General features: G+C 36.6%; 1 protein-coding gene across 6 annotated transcripts in view; it reads right to left on the bottom strand.

The window, feature by feature from the left end:
• Positions 1-12340, bottom strand: part of TCF12 (transcription factor 12) — a 377169-nt gene that overhangs the window by 20795 nt on the left and 344034 nt on the right. For all 6 annotated transcript variants that reach the window (XM_011983162.1, XM_011983160.1, XM_011983161.1 and 3 more), the window contains 2 exons: positions 5877-5991; positions 4815-4977 (listed from right to left, as the gene is read on the bottom strand). In XM_011983162.1, the coding sequence (XP_011838552.1) occupies positions 4815-4977; positions 5877-5991 (278 nt within the window). The remainder of the gene's footprint in view (positions 1-4814; positions 4978-5876; positions 5992-12340) is intronic.

Here is a 12340-nt window from a genome sequence, read left to right as displayed (position 1 = left end):
TTACCACCATAACATTACCACTGTAACAGTAGATATAGTATCATTATTGAGTGCTTACTGTGTGCTATACAGTGTGCAAAGGGTTTTACATGCATCATTTTCAGGTTATTCCTACAAGAATCCTGTAACAGAAAGTCTGTTTTTAGAGAAGAAGAAACTGAGCTCAAAGACTTGCCCAAAGTCACTTGGCAAGTATGTAATGGAACCAGAATTCAAACCCTTATTTTGTCCAAGGGTCATGTTATTAACCTATTCATTATTATGGACTATTACTAACCTATCACACGCTGCCTCCTAATTTCTGATGACCTATAATATGGGTCAGCAAACTGATCTATGAGCTGGTCATCCGTATTTGTAAGTAAAATTTTATTGGAACAGCGATACCCATTTGACTTTGGCTACTTTTGTGCTATGATGGCAGAGGTGAGTAGCTGTGACAGAGACTGTGTGTCCAATAAAGCCTAAAATAGTCACTATTTGGGCCTTTATAAAGAAAGTTTGCTGATTCCTGATCTATAAGATGATGAATACGGAGGAAAGATGTAAATTGTTTCCCTTAAAATTCTATTTGAATAAAAACTATGTAAGAGTTAAGATGCCTCCATAGAGTGGTCTCTGAATTCCTTGACACAGTTTTTCCTTCCTTATGCCCCTGATAGTTGAGTACAATGCATATTAAAGTAACAACATTAACATCATAAGATTTCCTTTTTCCCAAGATAAATGTTTAGGTGTTGAAAACAGTGAGAATGTCAAAAGAGCAAAAGGACCCGTTTTAAGTACGTGAATGACAGAAAGGACCATTCTGCTTCTTTTAGTTTTATCTACTATCCTCATTGCACCATAATTCACCACAAAGAACGATGTTTTAAATCTGTATAACATATATACATATCATTGATAAATGAGTATGTATGCCAAGAAATAGGGTGTACCACAAATATACTAAATGATCTAACTTTTAAATTTTCATCAAAAAAAGTATTTTTTTTTAGAGACAGCATTTCTGTGTGAGCCAGGCTAGAGCGCAGTGGCATGATCACGGCTCACTACAGCCTCAAACTTCTGAACTCAAGCAATCTTCCTGCCTTACCCTCCCAAGTAGCTGGGACTACGGGCGTTTGCCACCATGCCCCGCTGGTTTTTATAACTTTTTGTAGAGACAGAATCTAGCTATGTAGCCCAGGCTGGTCTTGAACTTCTGGTCTCAAGTGATCCTCCTGCCTTAGCCACCCAAAGCGCTGGGATTATAGGCATGAGCCACTGTGCCTGGCCTAACTCATCTAATTTTAATGTAGAACTGGAAGAAAAATTTGAAGGAAAAATCTGGAAATCACTTGAAACTAATGTACTATGTGTCTGTATTCACACTTCAAAGCAAGGTCAAGTCCATTTTCTAGAAAACTCCATGACATCATTCTGTCTAGAATACTTCCTTTTTCATACTTTTCTCAAATTACTATTTAAATGTTTGTTAAAAACAAACATTTTTTGAGAAGGACCGATGGTAAATATTCTCAGCTTTGGTGGGCCATATAGTCTCTGTGGCAACTATTCTAGTCTGGCAATGCAGTATGAAAACAGTCACAGACAATGGGTAAATGAATGGGGCATGGTGGTGTTCTAATAAAACTTTATAAAAACAGGCAGCACCCGGGCGCAGTGGCTCACACCTGTAATCTCAGCACTTTGGGAGGACGAGGTGAGCAGATCACTTGAGGCCAGGAGTTTGAAACCAGCCTGGAAAATATGGTGAAACCCTGTCTCTACTAAAAATACAAAAATTAGCCAGGCATGGCGCCTGCCTGTTATCCCAGCCACTTGGGAGGCTGAGGCTGCAGTGAGCCAAGATCACACCATGGCATTCCAGCCTGGGTGACAGTGAGACCCTGTCTTAAAATACACATGCGCGCACGCGCGCGCGCACACACACACACACACACACACACAAATAAAATAATAAAAACAAAAACAAAAATAGGCAGTGAGCTGGGTAGGCCCATGGGCCATAATTTGCAGACCCCTTGTTTAATTAAATCAGTCTTACCATATATTTAGCCCTTATATTAATACACAGTTATGAGCCCATAATAACATTCTGGTCAATGAAGGACTACATATATGACAGTGGTCTTATTATATTGGAGTTAAAAAATGTCTACTATCTAGTAATGTAGCTGTGGTAAGGCTGCAGCACATTAGTCATGTAATGCATTGTTTGTATAGGTGCTGATATAAACAAACATACTGTGCTGCCAGTTGTATAAAAGCATGCAATGAAGTACAGTATACACTACAGCAAGTCCTCAATGTCATTGATCAGTTCTTGGAAACTGCAACTTCATGCAAAATGACATACAATAAAACCAGGTTTATCATAGGTTAATTGATATAAATAAGAGGTAAGTTCCTAGAGTACATTTCTGGTGACAAAATATCACCAAACTTCTAAATAAAGACCAAAATACACTTCTAATATTAAACAATGAAATAAATGTGAACTATTCATACATTTAAGAAAGACTCATACAAATAAGTAAGATTACTATTTACCCAATTATTCCAGTTCAGGGTCAGTGGGAGGCTGGAGCCTATCCCAGCAGCTCAGGGAGCAAGGCAGAAACTACCCTGGACAGGATGCCATTTCATTGCAGGGCACACTCTCACACACACCCACACTCTCTCATACTGGGACAATTTAGACACATTAATCAACCTAATGCACATTTTCGGGGTGAAGGAAGAAACTGGAGTACTCAGAGAAAACCCACATGAGGAGACGTGGGAAGAATGTGCAAACTCTACAATGAAAGAGGCTCCAGCTAGGAATCAATTTTTTTCCTCATCATTTCACAAAATGATGTTTTTTGAGGACCTGCTGTACTTGATAATAATTAGTTACGTTATTGGTTTATGTATTTATACTATACTATACTATACTATACTATACTATACTATACTATACTATACTATACTATACTTTTTATCATTAGGGTATACTTCTAACTTAAAAAAAAGTTGGCTGGGTGCGGTGGCCCACGTCTGTAATCCCAGCACTTTGGGAGGCCAAGGCAAGCAGATCACTGGAGGTCAGGAGTTCGAGACCAGTCTGGCCAACGTGGCGAAATTCCATCTCTACTAAAAATACAAAAATTCACCGGGCGTGGTGGCAGGCACCTGTAGTCCCAGCTACTCTGGAGGCTGAGGCAAGAGAACTGGTTGAACCCGCGAGGCGGAGGCTGCAGTGAGCTGAGATTGTGCCACTGCACTCCAGCCTAGGTGACAAGAGCGAGACTCCATCTCAAAAAAACAACAAAAAAAGAAAAGGTTAACTGTAAGATCTGAAGGCAGGTCCTTTAGGAGGTATTCCAGAAGAGGGCTTTGTTACCATAGGAGATGACAGCTTCCTGCATGTTACTGCCTGTGAAGATGTTCAGTGGGACAAGATGTGGAGGTGGAAGACAGTGATATTAATGATCTTGACCTTGTGGAGGCCCAGGCTAACATGTGTGTGTGTGTCTTAGTTTTTAACAAAAAAGTTTGAAAAGTAAAAAAAAAAATTTAAATAGAAAAAAGCTTACAAAGGCCGGGTACGGTCGCTCATGCCTGTAATCCCAGCATTTTGGGAGGCTGAGGTAGGCAGATCACTTGCGGTCAGGAGTTCCAGACTTGCCTGGCCAACATGGTGAAACCCCGTCTCTACTAAAACTACAAAAATTAGCCTGGAGTGGTGAGGGGTACCTGTAATCCCAGCTACTTGGGAGGCTGAGGCAGGAGAATCATTTGAACCCAGGAGGCGGGGGTTGCAGTGATCTGAGATGATGCCACTGCATTCCAGCCTGGGTGACAGAGCAAGACTCCATCTCAAAACAAAAAAAAAACCCAAAAAAACAAGAAAAGCTTACAAAAGAACTTAAAGAAAATATTTTTGTATAGCTATATAATGTGTTTGTGTTTTAAGCTATCACTACAAGAGTTAAAAAGTTAAAAATAATGTAAAAGTTTTTAAAGTAAAAGACATACAGTAAGCTAAGGTTAATTTACTATCGAAGAGAAATATGTTTTAATAAATGAAATATAGCCTAAATGTACAGTGTCTGTAAAGTCTACAATAGTGTACAGAAATGTCCTAGGCCTTCACATTCACTCACCACCTGCTCATTGAATCACCCAGAGCAATTTCGAGTCCCGCAAGCTCTATTCAAGATAAGTGCCCTATACAGGTGTACCATTTTTTATCTTTTATTTTTACTGTGCCTTTTAGGTGTTTAGATACATAAATTCTTATCATTGTGTTACAATTGCCTATAGCACTCAGTTCAGTAACATGGTATACAGGTACACAGCCTAGGAACAGGTTAGGTTTGTGAAAGTATACTGTATGTTTGCACAATGATGAAATTGCCTAGCAATGCATTTCTTAGAATATATCCCGTTGTTAAGTGATACCTGACCATATTCAAATACTAATTGATAAAATCTAAATGTCCGTAACACACAATTTAACTTCTTTTAGCTATTTTACCTTCTACTTGTCTAACAGACTAAGCAACTTGAGCGAAGAGATATAATTATATTTTATATATAGTCCCTCAAATGGTGTAGTATGAAGGAAAACATAATTTTGAAATCAAACCTTCATATACTTCTCTTTTATAGGGATGATGTGGTGATTGAGACAACATACACAAAAATCCTAACACGATATCTAGAACATAGCTGGTAGTTAATAAATGCATGACACCCAACTTCTCAAGTATTTTTACCTATGGAAAATGAGTAAAATTTAAAACCTGGATGCTAACAAATACCTTGTTCTGCCTCTAGATGAAACCTTGATGTCTTTTTGGGAGGATTCATCATCTGACTTCATGTCATCTGATGAAGGAGGTTCATGAAGGTTTTCATCCTTTTCTTTGTTTTCAGTCTTGATTTCTGTTGTAACAACAGTTCCAGACTGACTCTGCAAGCCACCTAACAAAGAGGCAAAGGAAAGATAAAAGACGAGACGCATTTATGAATTAGAGCTAAGACAATAAAAAGCTTTCTAGCTGGTGAATATCCTTAGCAGTTACAGGGTTAGGATGGAGGTTTGAAGATGTAGGAAAGTATACTATTTAGAGCTGAAAAGAATATGTCCACATCCTTGTGCTTTTTAACAGCATTTATATTTAAAAGAACAAGTCTGACCCCTATGACCAGTCTAATGCTCACTTTCAGGCACTATTTAACAAAAGAACAAGGATGAGAAACAACGGATTTTAGAAACTAACTTCTAAGATGCTGCAGAGGTAAAGGACATAAGCTTAACATCTTCCTGGATACACAGTAAAATAGGCATCATGGTTAAATGTAACTGGGAGAACTTTATTTTGGTGATCTTATTTGCACTTTTAAGTGCTCTATCTTCACACTTATTTGTAAGCTCTATTGGAGCAGTGATCAAGTTTGTTTTTTATTGAAACTGTATGTCTCTTCAATCAAACGATCATCTCTAAAACAACAGCTTCCATCATTCAGAGCTCTCAGTATAGTCAGAAATATCTGTCACTGCCTCTAGGGACCATGAAGACACATTCATGAGGGAAAATGTCTGAGGAAGAGGGACATGACAGAACAGGAAGAGGTAAAAGATAACTGTTAAACACTGAACAATAGTCTATAGGTGGATCTATTCACCAATAAGTATCTGTAATTGTCAACCTAGGTGGGCCAGTTGGAACCCTAAATATCTGCTCTCCACAGTACTATCTGGAATTCCCTCACCTAAATGACTTTTGATTCACAGATGTCAATCCAGCTGTGAGAAAGGTGAGAGTGTTTCAAATGATATCTCTGTCTGCATTAAATCTGAAAACCAACAATATAGTTACCTCTATAATTTTCTTGTGTTTTATGGTTCAGGTCTGTGCTTGAAGTAGTGACTGTACTAGACAGGACTGAATGATTGCCATTGAGACTGACAGAGTCTTCCCGATGAGTTCCAACCTAAAGTTAAAGAAAATCCACAAAAACCCAAAAATAAAAAAATGACCAAGATAGTTCAGGGGCAATAACTGTCCAAATTATTCTACTTGGTTTAATAGAGAAAACAGTATCACTCATCTGATTTCAGCAACTTTTTCTGGATGTCATTATTCTGGTTTTTGGGGAGAATTTCAAAATATTAATACTTCACAGTAGTACTGCTTTTAAATCAAAAGAACACATACTGTTTTTTAAAAATGAAACTTCTAATTTGTAAATTTTAAATCCCACAGAGGGTGTTTGTGAGAAACAAATGAGCTGATAAAGCATTCTATAAGTCACAATGCACTACACATCATAGGGTCTATTAATAATCCTATATAATCAGTCGGAAAATCTATTTCATATAATACCTAAATACATTACAGTATGCATGAACTGGCACTGAACAAAATACTTCTACATTCCAAGCAATAGTAGTATTTATCTAAGTTTGCCCCTCTATCATATATAGTATCTTATTTTTTCTCTGTCTCCCTTCAAAATTTTTGAAAGAGCAACAAAAGCAATACAAAATTAAAAGAATTTAGGCCGGGCGCGGTGGCTCACACCTGTAATCCCAGCACTTTGGGAGGCAGAGGCAGGCGGATCACAAGGTTAGGAAATCAAGACCATCCTAGCTAACATGGTGAAACCTTATCTCTACTAAAAATACAAAAAATTAGCTGTGCATGGTAGCAGGTGCCTGTAGTCCCAGCTACTTGGGAGGCTGAGGCAGGAGGATGGTGTGAACCCAGGAGGCGGAGCTTGCAGTGAGCAAGGTCGCGCCACTGAACTCCAGCCTGGGCAACAGAGCAAGACTCTGTCTCAAAAACAAAACAAAACGAACAAACAAAAAAACAAACAACAACAACAAAAGAACTAAAGTTGTGCATTGCTAGGCAGCAAAATTGGCATGTATTTTTATTTTCAGCTTTAATCAAACTTATATGAGTCACAGTTAACCTGAAATAGAAAAGCTAAAGCATGCAAACACCATCAAACAGTCAGCTATTGCAATATTAATATACATAGAAAAACTTGTTACAGATGAAGTTTTTATTAGAATAGTAGCAGACGTGTCAACTAGAAGATTAAGTTTTTAATTAAATAGGTTTATTGCCTGGAGTTATACATGAGAACCACTGTTTTTCAATAAATCCTTCAATCCTAGTAAACTGCCAAGCTTTGAATCCCTCTTGAGTAATTAATACAGCTTTTATCTTCCATGACTTTGTATGATTTTACCCTAAGAGGAACAAATACCCCTATGCGAGTTTATCCTTTGGTTTTTCTGTGAGCTAAACAAAAGGAACCAAAGCAAAATTTTAGGTAATACAGGTCATTTGGTAGTAGATCTAGTTAGAATAGATTCGTTCTTCCACCACACTTTCTAAGAAATGTTTGTGTTTTACACTTATTCTCATCTTTATTTTTAAGAAGCCCATTTAGTGGATTTTAAAATTTAATTCAATAGTTACTTTTAAAACGATTTTAGGATTGGTCATTGCTGAGCACTATTTGTGTCACTACTCCCTTAGGTAATAATCATGCATCCACTACACCCTCTTCCTAAACCACACAATTTCACCATGTATTGGAATCACAAAATCTTAAAGCTGGGAAGGGACCACAGAAACTATGGCAGACTTCCATCCCACTTCCCACTTTCAGAAAGTTTCAGTATTCAGTTGTTCCCCTAAAAAACTTGAGAAGAATCGGAAGTACTCAACCTAACAATCAGTAAAGAAATGGACTGTGAAAATTGTATTTAAGAGAGCAAATTATTTTTAAAATGTTTCAAGAAATTCTGTTTCAAGGGTATCATGGTCTTGTTTATTCTTAACGAACGAGGGTGCTTTCTTACTATGAAGTACTCAGTGATCTAAGAGGAAAGGAAGTTCAAAATCCCATTTTATAAAAATAGATATGGGCAAACACAATATATGGCTGCAAATTCTTTGGAACCTTGGAAGATAAGGCCTACTCTAAAGATTAAATACATCTAGGAGAATTTTGATGGGCTGGGGAAATAATTGTAAGTTAAAGTAAAAGCTGAGGTGTATTTGTATTTATAATAATGTGGACTTGAAACTTCGATGATCCCTGGCAATATGTGATAATTCTGTTTTTACATAACATTTTGAACTACCACACCAAGTAATTTAAAAGGAAATAGCCTTCTAAAATTTAAATTTTAAACATATGTATACTTAGTGTATGTTACACATGTGAAACATTTTATAGCTATGTAAGGCAATACTACTGACAGTAACAAATTGAATTTTCACTTATCTAAGTGATGATGCATCTGCTGAATTCTGATTTCCTTTTACTTTATCAGTATAAATAATTCTTTGATTTTTTAAAAACTCAACTGTTAAAAAAATGTCTGATCATTATCTAAATAATAAATCTTAGAAATTTTACTTTTCCCTTAAGGAAAATCAGAAAGGGTGCTAGATTTGTTTTGCAACAGAAACACCAGCAAATATTTTTACACTATAGAATAATACAAACTAAGTATTTTCTCACATGAACTTAAACATAGTTTACAAAAGAAAAAATTTAATTGGCACACACAGCAAAAATATAAGCCTTTAAAAAAAAGGCCTCAGACTAGAAGAAGGCTTGAAGTCTGGAGTTTTTCATGTTAATGAAGTTAGCAGGAACTTTTTCTTTGTAACTTGATTCCCCTTGCAAATGGCCCTCATATATTTTCTGGAGAATTTGACTTTCACAGTTCTTATAGTTCTCTTTAACCCTTGCTCTCCTGGGCTCCCAAGTCTTCCCTTTAATCTGCAGCTCCACATTCAAATGGCTCTGTCTACACATACAACAGGTGTATAAACAGTTCTTTGTCTGAGCCTAGAGCCTGTGGGGCCAGCCAGATAGGACTCAGTTTAATTGTTCACCTCGTTAGCATACAGCTGACAGGCTGCGGCTGTTGGGGGAGTAGCAGGGCAAGGCAAACCCCAAGGCCTGCTACCCTCTATGTTTCAATGATTATGAAGAGCTCCAGTTCAGAATAAAAGGCCCATGCCATTAAATGACACCATCCTGCATACTCAATCTTCGCAATCTATGTATGGCCTTACTTTTCTGGGAGCACCCAACAATGGACTTGTTTCCATTTAATTTGGCCAATGGCTTTAGCACTCACAATGGAAAAATGTTAAATCTAATTAGTTGATTAATAAGAGGTCTTGTGAATTAAAGGACAAACTGAAAAACAGTATGAATTCCTCTTGATTTTGAATTCCATTCTAATAATTTGTTCAATTTGTACTATTCACTGAATACTAATGATTTAAATTAATCACTATTAATTTACAGATTGGTTAAAGGATCTTTATATACTGCCTACTCCAAGATTTTGATTTATCTGAAGAGAGGTTTTACTAGAAACTTGGTAGTATTACATTTGTTATGGTTCCTTTTAAATATTTCCATAAATGTATCACCTCTACGTTTTTCAAATTTAAAAAAAGTTGCCATTTTGAACAATTGTGAATTTTAAAATGTTACCAAAAGCCTTAAAAAGCACTATAATGTAGTCTTAATAAAAATAAAAATTTTAAAAATTGCCCATTTAGGAAAAATTACTTGGAAAGGGTAAAAGAGTGGTTAAAAGTAAAATCCTTCTACTCAGTTGAAACACAGACACACAACTTCTACTGTATTACAAACCCCTTTACCAAAATTAAACACTGTCCAAATGGAAGATTAAAATGATTTCAAATTTATTTTGATAAATGACAAAAATGCCAAGATAATTTTGAATAAAATATTACTCTTTTTGCCTATCAGTCTTTACTTAGTCTTAAGTCTCCTGCAACTAAGAAAAATATAGTTTCTCTAACTGCTTTAAAATTTAGAAAACAGATATGATTTATATTTTTAAATGATTGTATAAGGCAGACTTACATTTTATAATTTAACATTATTTACTATGCTCTCATACAAGAATATGTCACTTCTTCAACCACCACTTAACAACAAAAAACCCAAGCAATACCAAAAACTAAGAGAAATGCCTGGATTAAATTTTATCAGGACTTGTAACAATGAAATCAAAAGATCTCACAGATAAAATTTTATCCTATGTCATGAATAATAAACTGTTTTAGATCTGCATCAAGTTTCCATTAGTACAAAATGCTTCGAATTTCATTTAGTTTTGGTTTGAAGTTGAAGTTACTGTCTGATTGAGAAATAACAGTACTTTTCATTAAAGAGAAAGGTACTTCGATGGAGTTATCTTGTTGGGCCTAGGTACTTAGGTATTACAGCCATAAATCGATGGGATGTACACAAACTTTATACTGCAGAGAGCTCTTTGAAATGCTCAAATGAAATTCATGATTCTCTCTTTTTTTAAAATTGATACAGAATCTCACTCTGTCACTCAGGATGAAGTGTGGTAGTGTGATCACGGCTCACTGCAGCCTTGAACTCCTGGAACAAGTGATCCTCTCACCTCTTCCTCGCAAGTACCTGGGATTATAGGCATGAGCCACCACATATGGCTAAGATGAGGTCTCCCCATGTTGCCCAGGCTGGTCTTGAACTCCTAGGCTGAAGCAATAGTTCCACCTTAGCCTCCCGAAGTGCTGGGATTACAGGTGTAAGCCACCATACATTGCTAAAATTCGTGATTCCTTTTATTTTCAGTTTTCTACTAAAAAATTTTTCTTCTCAGTAGTTTATTCTAAAAGCTTAGCCTTAGCTAAATAAATGGGAACAAAACTGAAGCCAAATGCTGACATTTCAATAGTTCTAAAAACTCTTGATTTCGTGTTTTAAAATTTAAATGACATATCAATATCAAATACTAATGAGGACAAGGAAATGCTTGGCCAAATGGTTACTGTGTCCGAGTAAACTTTACACTGCTAGCAACCCTGATCACTGACTTGTCTGTACTGCAGACTGGGAGCTGACCTGTCTGTACCTCTATCTATCTAATCTATCTATCTTATCTATCTTATCTATCTATCTATCTATCTAATCTATCTAAATATATATTATACATATAAATAAATTTATATATATATATATATTTTTAAGAGACAGGGTCTCACTCTGTTGTCCAGGCTCAAGTGCAGTGGTATGATCATAGCTCACTACAGCCTCAAACTTCTGAGCTCAGGCAATCCTCTTGCCTCAGCCTCCTTCTGAGTAGCTGGGACCACTGGTGTATGGCACCATGCTCACTTAATTAAAATTTTTTTTTGTAGATACAGGTTCTCACTTTGTTGTCTAGGTTGGTTTCAAACTCCTACTTCTAGCAATCCACCCAGCTTGGCCTCCCAAAGTGCTGAGATTACAGGTGTGAACTACATGCCTGGCCTGTACCACTTTTATCCTGCCATCAACTCTTACTCTTCCACTATCAGTGTGTCTTGGCTCGCCTCAAGTATTACAATTACTTCAACAAAAATCTCAAACTACTCATGAACATAAGCCAAATGTTATAGGCTCCAAGAAAAAGAAAAAACATGCTAGCCCCATTGTATCTGCTGGGGTGCCAATTTATGTTATAAATCAGGAATTCCCAAGGTCTGGCCTGTAGCCAAATCGTGACCTGTGTTTTTGTAAATAAAGGAGCTTGTTTTTGTAAATAAAATTTTATTGGAATACATCCATGCCCATCTGTTTTCATATTGTCTATAGCTGCTTTCATATTATATTGTCAGAGTTAAGTAGTTGTGACAGAGACTATATAGCCTACAAAGCTGAAAATATTTACTCTCTGGCCCTTTATAGAAAAAGCATATTGAACCCTTTTCTAAATACTTGGAGGAAAAGTGATATATTTAAACCCTACAATTAGGATTCTGCCCATTAGGATAAAGTTCCATTATAACAAAAATGTCATCTGAATGTTCTGTGGAGGTCGTGAAAATACCTACATTTATCAGAATAATTCTATTCTCTGCAATAAACAACTGAAATAATGAAAAGCAAATGTTTTTGAAAGCAGCTGACCTCAAGAATTCTACACGGTGGTACAAAATTGCTGATCAACAAGCGTGTCTGTGATCACTTTGTAAGTTTGGCCACGTAGCCTCCATTATCAGGAGCCTAAAACACACTGAACAACAGCTTGGGCTAGTTGCTGTGGCACTAATGTTGCAGCTCAGACTAAGCCAGACTCACCTCATGTCTCAGGAGACCATTTTTTCTAGACTACTTTGAGATTTTTTTCTTTTTAACTTATGCGAATGCAGGAAAAGATAGACAAACTTCTGGAAAGTTGTAAGAGACCAAAAACAAGGCGGAGAGGGAGGGTGGGGAATTGATTCCAGAATGTAAAACCACATTATTT

Source organism: Mandrillus leucophaeus, unplaced genomic scaffold (assembly GCF_000951045.1).
Source record: "Mandrillus leucophaeus isolate KB7577 unplaced genomic scaffold, Mleu.le_1.0 Scaffold247, whole genome shotgun sequence".
NCBI classification, from domain to species: Eukaryota; Metazoa; Chordata; class Mammalia; order Primates; family Cercopithecidae; genus Mandrillus; species Mandrillus leucophaeus.
Note: the sequence above shows the minus strand (reverse complement) of the source record. Positions and strands in the feature narration are given on the sequence as shown.